Source organism: Mchenga conophoros, linkage group LG10, assembly GCF_057382185.1.
Source record: "Mchenga conophoros isolate Kocher_MC1m ecotype Shallow Benthic linkage group LG10, M_conophoros_male_GT1.1, whole genome shotgun sequence".
NCBI lineage: Eukaryota > Metazoa > Chordata > Actinopteri > Cichliformes > Cichlidae > Mchenga > Mchenga conophoros.
In genome coordinates, this window is record NC_140535.1 from 7,272,713 (window position 1) to 7,293,514 (window position 20,802).

Below are 20,802 nucleotides of genomic sequence, written 5' to 3' on the forward strand. Positions count from 1 at the left end.
TAAAGTTAGGCAGATCTAATCCTCCTTTATCCTTGGTCTTTTGTAGTGTTTTTAAGCTGATACATTGGGGTTTATCTTTCCAAAGGAATTTAGAAATATACGAGTCTAGAGATCTGAACCAATCTTGTGATGGCTTATTTGGGATCATTGAAAATAAATAGTTTATTTTTGGCAAGACTATCATTTTTATAGCGGCAACCCTTCCCATGAGTGATATGGATAAAGATTTCCATCTAACCAGATCGCCTTCTACTGTCTTTAAACGTGGGATATGGTTTAATTTAGTGAATTCTGAAAGCTTAGGAGAGACATTAATACCTAAATATTTTATATTTCCAGATTGCAGTAGGGAAGGAGAAGAATTATGGAAGGAGCAATTAATCGGAAGAACTGTAGATTTTGACCAGTTAATTGAATAATCTGAGACACTTGAGAAAGAATTTATCAATGCAAGTACCCCAGAGAGATTGGTTTGTGAATGTTGGAGAAAAAGTAACACATCATCCGCATAAAGGCTGATTTTATGTTCTACATTCTTACATTTTATGCCCTTAATTGTTGTAGCCTGTCTAATTGCTGCTGCTAGTGGCTCAATAAAAATTGCAAACAGTGAAGGGGAGAGTTGGCATCCCTGTCTGGTGCCCCTCAGGAGAGAGAAGCTGGAGGATGTTTGGTCATTTGTTCTGACACAAGCTGTTGGGGAGTTATATAATATTTTTAACCAGTTTATGAAAGAGGATCCAAAACCAAATTTGTGTAAAGTTGCAAATAGAAATTTCCAGTTAACTCTGTCAAATGCTTTTTCCGCATCTAAAGAAAATATTATGGTTTCAATGTTTTTACTGCATGAGTAGTCTATTAAATTAAGTAATCTATGTGTATTTGTTGATGAGTTCCTACCTTTTATGAAACCAGTTTGGTCAGGATGAATTAAAAGGGGGGTTATTTTCTCTAATCTTTTTGAGAGAGCTTTGCAGATTATTTTAAGGTCTACATTAATAAGGGATATTGGACAATAGCTTGAAGGAAATACAGGGTCTTTGCCTGGTTTTAGTAAGAGACTGATATTTGCAGAGTTCATATTTGGTGGTAGTCTACCATTTTCTTTGATTTCCTGCAACATCCTGTGAAAAACTGGTGCCAGAATCGTCCAGAATTCTTTGTAAAAATCTGTTGGAAAACCGTCTGGACCTGGAGCCTTATTATTGGGCATACTTATCAGAGCTTCCTGGAGTTCACCTGGCGTCAGTGGCGAATCCAGTGCCGTTGCTTGGGTGTCTAATAATTTTGGAAGAGTTATGTTGTCGAGAAATTGATCAATTTCATTTTTAGATGGGTTTATTTGTGGTGTATATAAAGTTTCATAGAAATCCCTAAAAAATTTGTTTATTTTTTTAAGATCATATATTGTATTCCCAGATAAATCTTTAACAGCACATATAGTTGTTTTTTCTTTATTGAGTTTTAACTGGTTAGCAAGAAATTGTCCGGATTTGTTACCGTGTTCATAATTTTGCAGACAAAGTCTTTGTACTAAGAATTTAGTCTTTTTATTAATAATTTCATTTAATTCTAGTTTTGTCTTGCATATTTTGTTTAATATTTCTTGATCTTGGTGTGACACAAAGGCTTTTTCTAAGAATTTGATGTTTTTTTCTAGTTCCTGAATATTTTTGTTTTCTTCTTTCTTCTTATGTGATGAGAAAGAGATTATTTTACCTCTCATCACGGCTTGCCCTGCTTCCCAGAGGACAGATGCTGATGTTCCAGGAATGTCATTAAAGCCTAAATATAGAGTCCATTCTTTTTTATTAAAGTATTTGATAAACTCTTCGTCTTTGAGCAGTGATGTATTAAATCTCCAGTTTTTACTTGGTGTAGTATTATTCTTCTGTATTAGTGTTAAAGATACAGGAGCATGATCGCTGACAGCTATAGGATGAATCTCAGTGTCTGAAATGTTACTCAGCAGTGAGCTGCTGACCAGAAAATAATCCAGACGAGAGTAGGAGTGATGAACATGTGAGAAGAAAGAATATTCCTTTCTGTTGGGGTGAAGGGATGAAAAGTCTGTTAAGAATGTGTCATATTTAAGACTTTGAATGTTAGATGATATGTAAAGTCTATCAATCCTTGTTTTGGTTAATGAGTCGAACCTAGTGTAATGTATGGTATGGGGATGCAAGACTCTGTACAGATCACTAAGTGCTGCTTCCTTACAAATTTGAACCAACAATTTACTTTCTCGAGATTCTCTAACCTCAACATTGGATATCCTGTCAGTTGCTTCAGTGGCTCCACATAAAAAATCTCCACATAAAAAATATTAAAACCAATCTCTAACAAATACTTCATTTTTTTTTCAGCAATTGCATCTTTTTCGTTCGATCGGGTGCGTTATATACATTAATAATATGCAACTTTTGCCCGTAATAACAGCAATCAACAAGGAGGAGTTGTCCCGGTATTATGTCTCTTCTTTTGATTATATTCACTGTATCCTTTTTGAAGAAAATACCCACTCCGTCAGAGCTGTCTTCCCCCATTGATATTATTGAATGGCCAGGGTTCCACACTTTATTTAATTCATTTATATCTGCATGTATTTTTAATCTCATCTCTTGAAGGCACAACATATCATAGTGTAGCCGTTTTAAGAAATCAGCCTTCGTTCCTCTGCTCTTTTCTGTTCTATCTTGCCATGTCCAGATGTTTGCCATCAAGGAATTGTTAGCCAAATGGCTGAGAAATTTGCATACCATGTTTACACTAGTTACTTTTAATCAGATCAGGGCTATAGAAAAGTTTGAAAGTCAGCAATTCATATACACCTTTCCTGTGTTTGTGATGTTTGGAGAGTCATGTAAATTTATGTCATCTGTGAAACAATTAGAAAAGTCACACCAATGACCACCTTAACTTAAAAAACACACTGAACTTTTCAGGCAAAACTGCCTGACTGTTTTATCAGGTGTTTTCTGCGTTCCATCGCTGATCCCCTCGTAGGTGACACAGAGCCTCGCTCTGCAAGTCACTAAGTTGGGAGCTTGTCACGCCCTTGTTGGAGGAGGGTGCTTTTTCACCCCTCACTCTCGCGTTCCAACGCAGCTGTAGGATGAAAGGGCAGAGCACGCCATACACCCTTGTCGTCTTCCTCAGCGTCTAACGTAGGGATCTTTCTTAACCTTTGTGGTTATTGCTGTGGCTCTGGAATTTTCTCGTTATGACTACTGTGACCCCAAACGACAGGACTCTTGACCTTAACCGCTGTCTGGGTTGTCAGCTTTACGTGGACTGGTCCCTGCTTCCTGCTGGTTCTCTGAAGATTTCTGATCAGCACCCAGTCTCAGTCTGGAGATTCTACCCTTCAGATGATTTCTTCCAGCAATACTCTGGCTACTGCAGCTGTATGTCCTTACTAGAAGGAAAAACTTCTAACCATTTTGAAAGCATCCAGCAGCAGCATTTTACTTTCTGTTCAGTGAACTTCACATGTGGGTTATCAAAAGCTTATCTGTACTAGTGATGTTCAATACTCGAAAATAACTTTACTGGCTCGTGAATCATGATTCACAAGCCCAACTGACTCACTGACTCATTCCTGTTGCTGTTAGCAAACTAATTTCAATAGTAGAAATATATCTAGCTTATAATTAAAATTGTGTGGGGAAACAAACAACAGCCAGTTTCTTAACAAAAACATTTCTGCTCTGAACTGGAAGAAAAAACCCTGAGTAGAAAGCTCACATCAAGACAATAGCTCCTCAGTTCACAGTAGAATCGCTCTGCTAACATGCTAACAGCACATTTGAGTTACTCACCCCCTCCCTTCCTGTGCTGAATCGTAGGGTAATCAGTCACTCAGGACTCACTCACCCCTCCCTTCCTGTGCTGAATCACTCAGGACTCACTGTCACTACCCGATCCGTACCGGAAACCCAATCGATACCCCGCATGCGCGAAAGGTGTCTACTTCCGGTCGAAGCATTTTATGATAGTTACAGGTCAGAGTATCTGTTAAGATGTTAAGAATAACAAGTATCTACGATGGCCCTGAGAGGCCAAACGGACTGCAACTTCAGAAAACACTTGCAAAAAGAAAAATGCTGCAAAAAGATAAACGCTGCAAAAAGAAAAATGCTGCAAAAAGAAAAACGCTGCAAAAAGAAAAACGCTGCAAAAGCACACACAACACAACGGAAATAGGAAAAAAGACAACGGAAATGTATCTGGGGAGACAGTAACCGGACGGACCAGTTGCACAAACCAAAACATGCTAACAAGTGCACTGGGACTGGGAGACACTTCAAAGAAGCTGAGCGGCCAAAGAGTAAACTTTCAAAAGTAAGTTCTGAATATTATGTCACTTATTTATGTGCAAATGTTTAATAATGAGGAACATTAAAACATTACTGTTGGCCACATGCCGGCAAAGTTATGTGACATTAGCGATGTTTGTACTTTCAGCATTTACTTTGTTTTAAAGCCTTTACTTTATACGCTGTTAGATAGTCGACCTTAATCTTACAGAGAATCTGATGATTTTGTGGATAATTAAAGTCAGTCATATATCCAAAAACACAACAAGCTGAAAGTCAGTGATGCTGTTTGGTTTGCAGTCCTGAATATCACGGCACAAGCAGGATTCACTGCACTGTTAATGTTAGCTATGTTATATTGTTGCCTCTGTTCGGTGGTGTCGAGCCAAACGGACTTTAACGTGTGTTTGAACGAGCTGACGGTTCACTCGTTAAGCTGAAAGAAAGATGCTTTAATCACAGGAGTCACACATGTGTCCACTGTACCATCTGGGAACTCTTCTTGTTTAGCACTCGTAATAACACAAACACTAAATCCTCCTTCTCTTGTGTTGTTTTGTAGCAGTGTATACACCTGAGACTGTCACCTGTCTGTCTGTCCTGCACTCTCTCTCTTTTTCTTTCTCTCTGATTGTGGAATAAAAGTATGAACATGTATTTATAAGTTACACTTGTGTCTGAATCCTGCAGCTTATCTCACATTTGATTTCCATGTGTGACAACTGCAAGTGTCCAGAGTGAGGACAGACTGAGGGACCCACTGCTGCACATCATCTGTGAGGCTTTGCACCCCTGATGATCCACCAGGACAAACTCAGCAGTGTGTGAGGAAGAGGAGGAGGAAGAGCCAGCAGCAGCTGACAGATGGAGAGAATAGACAGACTGTTCCCTGTTTGTGAAGGACTGCTAGAAAAGTTTAAAATCCCTAACTGTCTGTCCTGAATCAGTCTTATTAGGTAATGTTCAAATAATTGTATCAGTGTGGGAGAAAGTACTCAGGGCCTTCAGGTTACACACTATGAAAGGCAGCAACAAGTTTAATGTTCAGAAACCTAAAGTATGTATCAGCAGCAGAATGGAGCTAAAAATAAATGTTTGTTTCAGTTCTATGAAGCTTTGAGTATTTTGGATTAGTAGCACTGCTGTGTTTGTTGCATCATATTGCTGTAATTGTTTATTTGCTTTATATATTCTGAGGTAAGTTAATCTATAGTGTTACATCATATTTTATAAGGATGTTATGTGTTTGTATACTTTCTGCCCAGTTTGACCCATTTAGCAGAAGTCAGCCTGTTTAAGGCTCTGATATCTATTCTGTATGACTTAAAAGAAGTTATGACATGTTCTGATTTTCTCACCCAATAAAGAAATATTTAATATATCAGTCTACTCTTCATTTTATCAGAAACAGTTATCACAGCTCGTACATTTTCTTTTTACACATATATGTAAGCATTGAGCCAAATTTAGTAATGCCAACATACTGAAGGAACAACATTTGTCTCTTATATATAATACATCTGTCAAAGATACTTGAGTGTCTTTGAGTGAAGATTTAAGGTGATAGGACATATAAATAGCTGCAACTTGAATCTTTACTGAAGCTCAGTGTTTGGCACAGAGTTCATGTTCACTGCTGTAATAACTAATCAGAATCAGAATACTTTATTGATCCCTGGGGGAAAATATTTTTTGTTACAGTGCTCTATTATAAACCAACATAAACCAACATTAAGACAAGACAGACAATACGCTAACTAAGAATAGTACAATATATACACATAAGTCACTCCTTAATAAATAGCTGGAAAAGAAACATGTGTAGTTGTAGCAGTAACCAGTGTGTTAAGTGGATGCATTGTACAGGGAGATGGCCACAGGCAGGAAAGATTTCCTGTGTCGTTCAATGGTGCTTTTCGGTATTCTCAGTCTCTCACTGAACGTGCTCCTGTGACTGACCAGCATGTCATGGAGTGGGTGGGAGGTGTTATCCAACATTGTCTTTATCTTGGACAGCATCCGCCTCTCCGACACCACCTTGAGAGCTCCATCCCCACAACATTACTGGCCTTACGGATTTGTTTATTAAGTCTGTTGGCATCTGCTACCCTCAGCCTGCTCCCCCAGCATGCAACAGCATAGAGGATCACACTGGCCACAACAGAAGATTCTGAGCATTTTCTGGCAGATGTTGAAAGACCTCAGTCGCCTCAAAAAAAAAAAAAAAAAGACGACTCTGGCCCTTCCTGCAAAGTGTTGTGGTGTTTTTTTTTTTAGCCCAGTTCAGTTTATTGTCAATGTGTACTCCAAGGTATTTATAGTCCTCCACAATGTCAACACTGACCCCCTGGATTGAAACAGAGGTCAAGTGTTTCCTGGTCTTCCTGAAGTCCACGATCAGTTCCTTGGTCTTTGCCACGTTGAGCTGCAGATGATTCTGCTCACACCACGTGATAAAGGAGTCGACCACAGCCCGGTACTCTGTCTCATCATTCCTGCTGATGCATCCCAACACCGCAGAGTCATCAGAAAACTTCTGAAGATGGCAGGTCTCTGTGCAGTGGCTGAAGTCTGTGGTGTAGAGGGTGAAGAGGAAGGGGGAGAGGACAGTCCCCTGTGGTGCCCCTGTGTTGCTGATTACCTTGTCAGACACACACTGTGGGAGACGTACATATTGTGGTCTTCCTGTCAGGTAATCAACAATCCAGGACACCAGGGAAGCATCCACCTGCATCGCTGCTAACTTATCACCCAGGAGGGTCGGCCTGATGGTATTGAAAGCACTAGAAAAGTCAAAAAACATGACCCTCACAGTGCTCGCCGGCTGGTCCAGATGGGTGTAGACACGATTGAGCAGGTAGATGATGGCGTCCTCAGTTCCAAGACGAGGCTGATAAGCGAACTGAAGGGGATGCAGATGTGGTCTTACTATGGGTCGCAGCTGGTCCAGGATGAGCCTTTCCAGGGTCTTCATGATGTGAGAGGTCAGTGCCACGGGCCTGTAATCCTGGGGGCCACTGGGACGTGGTGTCTTTGGTACAGGGACGAGGCATGATGTCTTCCACATCACTGGGACCCTCTGCAGACTCAGAGTCAGACCCCGAATTGGGATACAGCCTATGTATGGCTGTATCCCAATTCAGGGACTGTTTCCCAATTCAGGGTCTGCAGCCTTAAAGTACGCAGCCTCCACGGTCCTCAAGGGCCGCGTACTCAAGGCTTCCGCTAAGGCCGGAAGTGTGACGCTTGTAGCCTTGTGAGATGGGATGGTCTAGCCTCTGCCCAGGTTGCCTAGCAACCATGATACTAACAGCTGGAAACTTTTCATACAACTTTGTTTGACAGAAATGAAGGAGAACATATTTTGTACATTTGTTTCTACATGAGCTTTGTGTGATTTGATAAGTGTCTGAGGCTGAGACCACAGAACTGTAAAACATGATTTTTGGGCTTCATTTCTGTACTGAACAGTCATTTAAGATTAGTTAGTAAATAACAATTAGCTAATGTTGTTCATGAGACTAAAGTCATCTCACTTTGGTAATGTAAATATAATATGGCCAATATTATATTAATCATTATTAGTTATTACAGCAGTGAACATGAACTCTGTGCCAAACACTGAGCTTCAGTAAAGATTCAAGTTGCAGCTATTTATATGTCCTATCACCTTAAATCTTCACTCAAAGACACTCAAGTATCTTTGACAGTGTATATATAGATGTATTATATATAAGAGACAAATGTTGTTCCTTCAGTATGTTGGCATTACTAAATTTGGCTCAATGCTTACATATATGTGTAAAAAGAAAATGTACGAGCTGTGATAACTGTTTCTGATAAAATGAAGAGTAGACTGATATATTAAATATTTCTTTAATGGGTGACAAAATCAGACCATGTCATAACTTCTTTTAAGTCATACAGAATAGATATCAGAGCCTTAAACAGGCTGACTTCTGCTAAATGGGTCAAACTGGGCAGAAAGTATACAAACACATAACATCCTTATAAAATATGATGTAACACTATAGATCAACTTACCTCAGAATATCCATCCATCCATTCGCTTCCGCTTATCCTTTTCAGGGTCGCGGGGGGCGCTGGAGCCTATCCCAGCTGTCATAGGGCGAAAGGCGGGGTACACCCTGGACAGGTCGCCAGTCTGTCGCAGGGCAATACCTCAGAATATATAAAGCAAATAAACAATTACAGCAATATGATGCAACAAACACAGCAGTGCTACTAATCCAAAATACTCAAAGCTTCATAGAACTGAAACAAACATTTATTTTTAGCTCCATTCTGCTGCTGATACATACTTTAGGTTTCTGAACATTAAACTTGTTGCTGCCTTTCATAGTGTGTAACCTGAAGGCCCTGAGTACTTTCTCCCACACTGATACAATTATTTGAACATTACCTAATAAGACTGATTCAGGACAGACAGTTAGGGATTTTAAACTTTTCTAGCAGTCCTTCACAAACAGGGAACAGTCTGTCTATTCTCTCCATCTGTCAGCTGCTGCTGGCTCTTCCTCCTCCTCTTCCTCACACACTGCTGAGTTTGTCCTGGTAGATCATCAGGGGTGCAAAGCCTCACAGATGATGTGCAGCAGTGGGTCCCTCAGTCTGTCCTCACTCTGGACACTTGCAGTTGTCACACATGGAAATCAAATGTGTGATAAGCTGCAGGATTCAAACACAAGTGTAACTTATAAATACATGTTCATACTTTTATTCCACAATCAGAGAGAAAGAAAAAGAGAGAGAGTGCAGGACAGACAGACAGGTGACAGTCTCAGGTGTATACACTGCTACAAACAGGAGGATTTAGTGTTTGTGTTATTACGAGTGCTAAACAAGAAGAGTTCCCAGATGGTACAATGGACACATGTGTGACTCCTGTGATTAAAGCATCTTTCTTTCAGCTTAACGAGTGAACCGTCAGCTCGTTCAAACACACGTTAAAGTCCGTTTGGCTCGACACCACCGAACAGAGGCAACAATATAACATAGCTAACATTAACAGTGCAGTGAATCCTGCTTGTGCCGTGATATTCAGGACTGCAAACCAAACAGCATCACTGACTTTCAGCTTGTTGTGTTTTTGGATATATGACTGACTTTAATTATCCACAAAATCATCAGATTCTCTGTAAGATTAAGGTCGACTATCTAACAGCATATAAAGTAAAGGCTTTAAAACAAAGTAAATGCTGAAAGTACAAACATCGCTAATGTCACATAACTTTGCCGGCATGTGGCCAACAGTAATGTTTTAATGTTCCTCATTATTAAACATTTGCACATAAATAAGTGACATAATATTCAGAACTTACTTTTGAAAGTTTACTCTTTGGCCGCTCCGCTTCTTTGAAGTGTCTCCCAGTCCCAGTGCACTTGTTAGCATGTTTTGGTTTGTGCAACTGGTCCGTCCGGTTACTGTCTCCCCAGAAACATTTCCGTTGTCTTTTTTCCTATTTCCGTTGTGTTGTTTTTCTTTTTGCAGCGTTTTTCTTTTTGCAGCGTTTTTCTTTTTGCAGCATTTTTCTTTTTGCAGCATTTTTCTTTTTGCAAGTGTTTTCTGAAGTTGCAGTCAGTTTGGCCTCTCAGGGCCACAGTAAGTATCCCTTAAAATGTTTCCGATAATGAAACATTTAATATAATGTAGACTAAAACAAAAAAATAAAAAGATAGTGACAGATCGGGACTCCCGATCCTTACTGCGCATTTGCAAAATCGGACCGTACAAATCGGGTCTACCCGATCCGTACCGCGCATGTGCAGGGGTTTTCTTCTTCTTCTGTTCGTTTAATGGCAGTGCACGAGGATACCGCCACCTGCTGACTGAGTGAATGAACCCTATTGTAAACTGAATTAGCGTCATTACAAACGTGTGTTAAATTTGATTTAGTGATAATCGAGTGTGTTTATGCTTGTCTGTGAGGAGAGGATTGTTGGAATAGTGATGATGATGTGCGCTATCACTGTCAATTGTCAGTAAAGACTTCATCTGGCTGATGAATCTACACGTGAGATATTACAAAGTCTGCATTATTAACTCTGTAATTAGGCGCCATTCTTCTTATTTTACGGCGCTGTTGCTCAATCAGGGGACACTCTCTGTTGAGGAGAAAAGCATGAATTTCTTTGTATACAGATTATCCATTGTTTAAATGTCCCGGGCAGTCGAAAAGGAGGCAGAGCTGTTGAGAAATGCTAGGAGCTAACTGGGCGCTAACCGTATCATTCAAATTTTTATTTATTACTAATAAAAAAAAATAAAAAAAAATGTTCCCTTTAGAAATCTTTAATTTTTTTTTTTGCTCTTTTTTGAGAGCAAAAATAGTTGTTTTTCTTTTTCAGTCACTCATCTTAGCAGTATTTACATGAAAACAAATTAAGTTAGGGTTAGGGGTACATTTTTTGCACTCTCTGTTCAACTGACTCAGTGACTCAAATGACTCAAAAACCCGATTCACTTTGGTGAGTGACGCATTCAAACCCGATTCAGTAAAAAGAATAGAATTTACCATCACTAATCTGTACCACCTGTAGAGTTTTAATACCTGTACATGAATTGTTAGTCACACAAATCATAGAAAAAAATAATTGAAAATCATAGAAATATCACGAAATAGTTTTAAACCTGTGCTAGGAAATGAAATTAGCATGGTTTTCATGTTAATTCTGCTTAACTACTGGTTTTACCACCGCATCTGCTCTGTAATTGCCTAGAAAACAGAATCTTGAGTTAATATAAACTTCACATTTACGAACAACTGTAGGTCAGAGGAGTAATAAGGCATCCAGCACTGCAGCCACAAGTTTGTCATGTGCAATGGATTTTCCTGAATCATTAAAAAAAGTCATTGTTCCCATAATATGCCCAAATCATGGATCATCCCGTTTGTATTTAGAATTAGGTATAGTGACTGGTCATAAGTAATGTCACTCACTTGTTTCAATGTTATGAGCTCAGCAACTTGAGATAAATACTGATATAATAATTAGCCCAACGCTAAGATGTTCTGTGATTACTTCACATCCTGCTTTATTTTTACTGTCTGTGTGATGCCAAATCCTCCACAAAGACCTTCAGGAAAAAAACAACATTAGCCAGTTATGCATCCTGTAGATCAGATCTGGACAAATAGATTCTAGAAATAGCTGCAACAAAATCATGTGGTTAGCCATCAGCTCCTGTGAAATAAGTTATTCTGGGTTTAACACAGTACATTCTTCAACTGTGACATTTGGCATTTTCCAACAATACATTATGGCATCATAAACAACAAAGCTAGTAAATACATAGATTTCTCTACAAGAAACAGTTACACTGAAAGTGGCAGTTAAGGGTTGAGTTTGCACGGCCCACAAGCTTATGTGAACCTAGATAGTCTTCCCATCTCTGGTCGCTGCCCGCTCCTGTGAAAACAAAACCAAACAACGCACAAACATCCACCCTTTTCTAACTGTTTTTTGTGAATTGTTTAACAGCATTTACTAATCCTAAACTTGGTGCAGTCTTTAATCTCAGTTTCAAGTCAGTCAAAGCTTTATTTACATTATCAGTCTGTCACAGTCCAGTCAGTCCCTTCACATTTGTCATTGCTGAGAGTGGAGCCTCTCGCGCACATATTTGAGTATCCACTAATAGCAATACGATGTCATATCAAAAAAAGAAAAAACAATTCTTTATGATTTTGGAATGGATTGAATCGCTACAACCTTTTTACACAGAGGGACTTACTGTCGCGTGAGATCACGTGTCCCAGACGAGTGAATTTCTCCAAAGCCCATTGTAATCTGAAGAATCACACTTTGCAAATGTTTCCAGTAAGGATGTTTCATAGCGCTTTCGTATCAATCTTGCAGGCCTGCTGAAAAGAGAGCTGATTGTTAAATCATCAGCACACAAAATATCATGCCCTGGAGGGGTGACACCTGACAGGTTTTATTTAAGTGCACTGTTACAAAAAAAACCCCTAAAACATTAGGTCTAGTTTTAGGACATGTCCAAGCATAAGGCTGTCATTCTCTTAGAAAGAGAAAACAGACCCAAACTGACTTATAGGATCAGCCTAACACTAAAACAAAACAAAAACGTCAGCCAGATAAATCACAGAAAAAATGTGTTTTTCTGGTGGAACAGTATGGTGTGAGGATTAGAACTTCAGGTGCCATGAGATGCAGTAGTGCATTCACTGTTTCTGGCTTTTTTTGTTGTTTATGCTTACTTAGTCTGAACTCAGACTTAAGACTCACTACCCCGTTCATTTCCCCCGCATCATATCCACTGGTTGCCCACAAGTGCTCTGAGATGTCACACAGTTCTGGAGAGTCTGGGGTCAACTGGCATAGTTCCACCAGATAAATTTTTGTTAGCAGCTGCACAGTTCACACAACACTAATGTTTACTGTCAGATGCTTCCTAAACACCTCATTGCAATGTTTCATCCCTGGAATGTGAGTTTCTTCCTCAGGTCTGTACTGTTGCACTAATCATAAACCCAATCATTTTATTTAGCATTTAAAATAAAAATATGTGAGATGATGTCATGTATTTCACTTGACAAAGCAAGTTTGTTCCCATATAATCAGGTGTGTGTGTATGTCTATGTGCAAGCTTCACATACATCAGAAACCGGAAACTCAGTCTGTTAGTCTCCACTCATTCGCAACATTCTGCTCACTTGTGTTATAATTAAATGATCGTTCCCTGATCTAATAACAATCAACTAATTTACATATCAATTCATAACCCACTAAGTTTACAGGACAAGATGATAACAGCTGGTTTGCAATCTTTAATCAGTCCCACATCGTATTTAGACTTGGCCCACAGGCCGTCAGGCACCTCTGATCAACAGTGGGATCAAACAGTTCAAATGAGCAAACAGTGAACAGTATAACAATAGACAGCATAACTGTTTTATAAGCAATCATTTTTTAGGGTGAACAACACTTTTGGGTCCTCCCTGACTTGCCAATCACAAGCTCTTTTACAATTGTGCACAAATCTGCCCAGGTCTTCCCACCTGTAGTCAGCAGACCTAGCAAGGAAGATGTGTGGGGTGGATGCATCCATTATAAATAACCTTTTGTTCTTTAGTGAGGGAAATCGCAAGTGCAGCAAATGTAAAGCTCTAAAATAAGCATTTCATTGTTAGTTTATCATGTTCAACTCTTTACCACTCCTCCCCATGTCTCTCATCAGGGCTCTGCGAAGCACAGTGAAAAGTGCAGTGCAGGCCATCAGCGGCCAAAAATGGCATCTGGAGGCATGCAGTCACGTGCTTTGTAAAAAAAAACAAACAAAAAAAAAACTTTCAGTGAGCAGCCCTGCCCCCAGCTTCCATTCATACACGAAGGCAGGGGTCACAGGGCTGTATTTCACCATTGCATGGTCACATTCTGACTGTGTGATTGTAATGCCATCATGGCAGGAGATCAAATTTATGTTTAATTTACACATTAAGTAAATTTACTGGACATGAGTCTGACAAAACTTTTAACTTTTGGCCCTGTCCGTCAATTCAGGACAGGGGAATGGTGAAATTATCTCTTTGAACATGGCCTGTTGCAGAGACAGTGTGGGTGTACCTTCTAATGTTGGCTGGAATTTCAGGGTGAGAGTGTAACACAGAGTGGCTCCGTAGTCTACAAGAAATTCCACCTTCTCACCACACACAGACATTGTATACATAGGCAGAGATTTATAGGCTTTGTTTGTTAAATGCACATATTTGCCCTTTGGATGGCATGAAATGTGTTCTAAGTGTGGCTTCTTGCAGCAGTCTCTGTGTTTGTGTATGTGTGTGTGTGGAGCACTTTTTTTCCGTAGCACTTGTTAGCGAAGCTTTCTTCATTGCGTCAGCATGTGTGTGCGTCCGTGTTTGTGTGTGGCTCTTGTATCACTCCTCACTGTATCAGTGTGTGTATATATGTAGGTTTGTGTTTTTGCGTCACTTCCCTGTTCTGGCGTCTTGGGAAAACCATGACCTGAAGCGTCCCCTGGGGTCCTGCCCTGCTCCTCTTAGTCTGCTTGCAGCCACCACTGCTGCTGGTTCTGGTTCTGGTTCTCCCTCTCTCCTCCTTTTTCACATTTTTTTCTTCCACTTTTTTTCCCTTCCAAAACTGCTTTCTCTTCTCTCCACCCATACTTTCAAACACCTCTCTTTCATCATTCATTCAATCCACATCAACTGACTTTCTTTTCAACATTTCTTTTTCTTTCTCACGACATATTTCATGCTTTCTTTCTACATTTTTTACCATTGAGTCAAAGACTGAGTTCTCACTTTGATCACCCGGTTGAGCGTGCGTGACAGTCCACGCCCCAGCCCTTAATTCGGCCGTGCTGACTGTCATCCCATGTTATTCGGTAAGCGTCCTTAGCAAAGCCTTTTGCCTTCTACAGACCAAACATGCTAAAATACTGCCGCCTAACGCCAGTCCCCCGGCGCCTAGGGTTTTTTTCTGCAGACTCTAAGCTACTCGGCCGACCTCCCATGAGCCACTGCCCCAGGGGCCATTAGATCCTGTGTGTAGCTGAGACCTCAGGAAATTGCTCTGTACTTAAGCCCAGAACTTCTCCGTGAAATATCACGGAGGTGCGCCATGACTCACCCACCCTTTGGCCTGACCAAACGGAGAACCCAAGTGACTTATACATCCATATATGACATAGGTTGGACACAGCTCACCAGTGCAGATTCTCCCCTAGTTCTTTTGGATGATCTCGGTGTTTCGCTGAGGACTCGCCTCACAACTCCCCCTTTTTGAAGCTTTAGTGGGACCGAGGATTGACTTTTTGCCTTGGGGTGATCAGCCGTCTTTGGAGTTCCCACACTCGGAGCATCCTGTTTGTGATGCCAAACTTGTCATGGAATTTTGTAAATAAAGTCTGCAACACAGAAAGAGCTGTGGTCAAGCTATTTATTACTGCGCAGGAGAGCCAACACACACATCAAACATCACAGTTCACAGTCGTGCCAGCTCTACCCTTGGGGTGTCTCAGCTCCTCTTTTATACCCCCTCCCCACACACAACTTTCTGTATCTTTTAGTTACAACAGGCTTCTGTCCCATGGGCAGTGGCTGGGCAGAGCATCTTCCACTATCTTTTCCCAGGAAGCTGCTGGCATCTGTCATCTTGGGAGTTTCGTCCTTCTACACCCTAACAGTTAGCAGATAACATAGTGAAACATCATTAGGCCTAGCTAAGCAGTTCTTTATGAGGTCATACTGACACACACTTGCTTCATCTTAAGCAGGCAAAGGTTATACAAAAATCATACACTAATTTACTGTGTACTGTGAGGATTTAGATTTATCCTCACATAAATCTAAATGTGAGGATAAACTAGAATTTTCCATAACAGGGAGTATATATGAAACTCTTCTTTTGTTTTCTCTGTGGTTTCAGATCTTTTACCAATGATGTCTACAGGTTAAGGCAAATCTGATGGTTAGAAACTGCCAAAAGTAATGGCTGAATGATAATAGCCTTTTAGCTTTTAGATTAGATATTCTGTGTATCCAGATGTACTGGAGGCAGGAGATAGAGCTGATACTTCTGATGAAGATTTAACCCAAAGAGGAGGCTAAAACTGAAAAAGTATTGTGTGATTGTGCGATTGATGTACATATACTTTCAAATGTTGGCATCTGCCTTCCACTGAAACCAAAATTGAGTACTTTGGCATCAACTCAAACCACTGTGTTTGGAGGAAGAGAATTGCTGAGTATGACCCAAATAACACCAGTCCCACAGTCAAGTAAGAAGTGGAAACATTATGCTTTGGGGCAGTTTGTCTAAGGGTAGAGGATGACTTCACTACATTGACAGGGAAAAGGACCGGACCATGTTTCTTTTTACTATAGAAAGTAAAATGTTGGATGAGAACCTCCTTCCCTCAACCAAATCACTAAAGATGGGCCGTGTATGGCAGCGGTCCCCAACCTTTCTTGCACCACGGACCGATTTAATGTCAGATAATATTTTCATGGACTGGCCTTTAAGGTAAAATGATACGACCAAGACAAAAACTGTGGTATTTTGTAAATATAGTAATAAACACAAATTCACTGTGTAGTTGTGTCCTCCTCTCTGCCCCTTAATGCTCTCTGGTCGCTATGGTAATGTGTAAATATTTCTTTCAAAATAAGACACACAACTACAACACGGGAAAAGTTAACAATAAAAACCCTGAAAACCATAAATTTGACACCCAAGCATCAACTCTCGTAGCCATCAACCAGACCACTCACGGACCTGTACCGGTCTGTGGCCCGAGGGTTGGGGACCGCTGGTGTATGGGACTTGTGGCTATAGAGTGGCTATAGAAGAAGGTTGTGAAGTAAATAGCCTGCATTTGTATAGCGCTTTTCTAGTCCCTAAGGACCCCAAAGTGCTTTACACTACATTCAGTCATTTATCCATTCACACACTGGCAAGCTACATTGTAGCCACAGCTGCCCTGGGGCGCACTGACAGAGGCAAGGCTGCCGGACACCGGCGCCAGCGGGCCCTCTGACCACCACCAGTAGGCAAACATGGGGTTAGTATCTTGCCCAAGGATATTTGGCATGCAGCCAGGAGGCAACCTGGGATTGAACCACCGATCTTCTGATTAGTGGCTGACCTGCTCTGCCACCTGAGCTACAGCCACCCTGGCCTTATCAGTCTCCTGACCTCATTACTATAGCAAGCTGAAACTTGAAGCTGCCAACCAGGCAACCAAGAAACCTAAAAGACCAAAATCCCACCTGAGAGATATGAAAACCTGATAATAAGAAATTATGCCAAGAAAGTTAGTATTCTTGACCAAGTACTAAAACAAGTATTTGATCTTGTGGAGCAAAACCTAATTTCACTCAATGACATGCAAATCTGTTTATAATAACTTTTCAGGGGGTTTTAACTCTTATTTTTTCTGGGTTGTTTTTTTGGTTGAATTCTGTCTCTATGCAATTAGAGACTATTCATTGTTTTGGAAATGAATAAACTTACAAAGTAGCTCGAATAATTATTCCTCTGACTGTATCTAAACTTTCCTTGGTCTGACAAACCTAACCAACATAATAAGACATCTTGAACAATTTTTGAGAGAAATACACCCCTTTGACAGGAGCAAACCTCTGACAGAAAAAGGGTTAGAAAGGGCTTTTGCATAAGATTCCCTCTTATAGTTAACCATTAGACAAACTAGCTAATGTAGTCAAAGGTTGTTTTGACAAATCAAATGTCATCTTTGCAGATCCTCCAACCCTTTTTGCAGCCCTGTGTTAGAACAACATCAAGGGGCAATGGAAGGACCGGAGGGCAACTATCACATTCCTTCATCCAGTCTGTGCCTGAGTCAGACTCCTGTCTGCATCACTGTAGCAAGCAGGTATTGGTCTTCACACACATGGTATATTGTTAGTTCCATAGGTAGTTGGTCAGACATAATTTTTGTAGTTTTGCCTCTATTCACCACCACAGTGAATGAAACATTCATAAAGATAAAATTGATTGAATGCAGATTTTCAGCTGTAACTCAAGACTTTTAATAAAAATGTTTAGCAATTTTTGCCTTTAGAACAGCAGTCATTCTTCATGACATAGATTCAGCAGTGTATTGGAATCATTCCTCTGGGTTTTTGGCAAACCCAGAGGAATTGGCGAAACACCAGAAGGACAAAACATCAGCTACTGCTAGACAGAGCAGTTGCCCAAGACTTGTCTTCACCTTTGACCTTGCTTCTCCAGCTCCTCTCTCTGTCCTTAGTATTTCTCCAGCTTCTCACGTTCTTCTTCACATTGTTCTTCCTGATGTAGCTATCACTTTATATAGCTACATCTATTATTACGGCCTTCTTCCTCTGCTTGTCCACCACTACTATGTCCAGTTGGTTTGCCTTCAACAGTTTTCTGTCTGTATGTCATTAGAGTTTAGTTGGGGTGCTGTGATTCAGTTACATTTTGTTGCTCATGCAGGTCCTTGGAAAATAGCCCTCCAGAGCTGTCCTTTGAGGAGGAGAAGCCCTGGTGCCTTGAGCCTGGTGAGTCTTTCAAGTGTTAATTAATTTACATTTTTGGCTCATATATTGTTGTTATAAGCAGGCCAGGCTACATCGTTTTTTCATGTTTTGATTAAGGGACCCGTTGAGGCAGAAATTACCTTCTGTATAGTTAAAATAAAAGAGTACAAGAAAACTTTCTGGAGAAATCGTGGTGGGATTGTTGCTACTGGCAGACTACAGTGGGGCAAAAAAGTATTTAGTCAGCCACTGATTGTGCAAGTTCCCCCACTTAAAATGATGACAGAGGTCAGTAATTTGCACCAGAGGTACACTTCAACTGTGAGAGACAGAATGTGAAAAAAAAATCCATGAATCCACATGGTAGGATTTGTAAAGAATTTATTCGTAAATCAGGGTGGAAAATAAGTATTTGGTCAATAACAAAAATACAACTCAATACTTTGTAACATAACCTTTGTTGGCAATAACAGAGGTCAAACGTTTACTATAGGTCTTTACCAGGTTTGCACACACAGTAGCTGGTATTTTGGCCCATTCCTCCATGCAGATCTTCTCGAGAGCAGTGATGTTTTGGGGCTGTCGCCGAGCAACACGGACTTTCAACTCCCGCCACAGATTTTCTATGGGGTTGAGGTCTGGAGACTGGCTAGGCCACTCCAGGACTTTCAAATGCTTCTTACGGAGCCACTCCTTTGTTGCCCGGGCGGTGTGTTTTGGATCATTGTCATGTTGGAAGACCCAGCCTCGTTTCATCTTCAAAGTTCTCACTGATGGAAGGAGGTTTTGGCTCAAAATCTCACGATACATGGCCCCATTCATTCTGTCCTTAACACGGATCAGTCGTCCTGTCCCCTTGGCAGAAAAACAGCCCCATAGCATGATGTTTCCACCCCCATGCTTCACAGTAGGTATGGTGTTCTTGGGATGCAACTCAGTATTCTTCCTCCTCCAAACACGACGAGTTGAGTTTATACCAAAAAGTTCTACTTTGGTTTCATCTGACCACATGACATTCTCCCAATCCTCTGCTGTATCATCCATGTGCTCTCTGGCAAACTTCAGACGGGCCTGGACATGCACTGGCTTCAGCAGCGGAACACGTCTGGCACTGCGGGATTTGATTCCCTGCCGTTGTAGTGTGTTACTGATGGTGACCTTTGTTACTTTGGTCCCAGCTCTCTGCAGGTCATTCACCAGGTCCCCCCGTGTGGTTCTGGGATCTTTGCTCACCGTTCTCATGATCATTTTGACCCCACGGGATGAGATCTTGCGTGGAGCCCCAGATCGAGGGAGATTATCAGTGGTCTTGTATGTCTTCCATTTTCTGATGATTGCTCCCACAGTTGATTTTTTCACACCAAGCTGCTTGCCTATTGTAGATTCACTCTTCCCAGTCTGGTGCAGCTCTACAATACTTTTCCTGGTGTCCTTCGAAAGCTCTTTGGTCTTGGCCATGGCGGAGTTTGGAGTCTGACTGTTTGAGGCTGTGGACAGGTGTCTTTTATACAGATGATGAGTTCAAACAGGTGCCATTCATACAGGTAACGAGTGGGGGACAGAAAAGCTTCTTACAGAAGACGTTACAGGTCTGTGAGAGCCAGAGATTTTCCTTGTTTGAGGTGACCAAATACTTATTTTCCACCCTAATTTACGAATAAATTCTTTACAAATCCTACCATGTGAATTCATGGAATTTTTTTTCACATTCTGTCTCTCACAGTTGAAGTGTACCTCTGGTGCAAATTACTGACCTCTGTCATCATTTTAGGTGGGGGAACTTGCATAATCGGTGGCTGACTAAATACTTTTTTGCCCCACTGTAGGTCTGGGGCTATTGGTGGCACTAAAAACCTTGTTGCTACAGTTTGCTGCTGTAAAGTGAAAACAGGCATACCTACTAAAGAGGCAGACATTTTAAAAATGGCATATGTGCACCTTACCCATACTGTATATTCATAATGGGAAACTGAGAAACAAAGCAGCCCCAGACCATCACACTATGACCCCTATATTTTACTGTTGGTTGATGTTCCTTTTCTGAAATGCTGCATTACTTTTACGCCGGGACACACACCTTTGGCGGGGGGGGGGGGGGGGCAGCACAAATGATCTAAGAAAACCATATATCACTTGACATGTTTTCTTGACTTTTTTTTTTTAACAAATACTACCATCAGATTAAATTTGAAAACGATAACTGTGGACACTAACATGCTAACAAAAAGATAGACAGACAAACAAATAAACCAAACTGATTACATACTCCCTCCCTTTGGTGCAACAATGACCCTTTTTTTTACAATGTAAGATGGAATTTAACATAGACTGAGTGGCACACTGCTTAAACCTTGTATAGAGTACATGCATAGTTTAATGGGGAACTACAAGTACTGGAATTACCACTCATTTTTGTTTGTATCTTTCTTTGTCTCTGTCTATGTACACTA

At 40.8% G+C, this 20,802-nt stretch overlaps 1 protein-coding gene across 9 annotated transcripts in view; it reads left to right on the top strand.

Moving 5' to 3' along the window:
- cblb (Cbl proto-oncogene B, E3 ubiquitin protein ligase) overlaps positions 1–20,802 on the top strand; it is a 171,648-nt gene that overhangs the window by 116,439 nt on the left and 34,407 nt on the right. For all 9 annotated transcript variants that reach the window (XM_085288334.1, XM_085288335.1, XM_085288338.1 and 6 more), the window contains 2 exons: positions 17,587–17,721; positions 18,309–18,373. In XM_085288334.1, the coding sequence (XP_085144460.1) occupies positions 17,587–17,721; positions 18,309–18,373 (200 nt within the window). The remainder of the gene's footprint in view (positions 1–17,586; positions 17,722–18,308; positions 18,374–20,802) is intronic.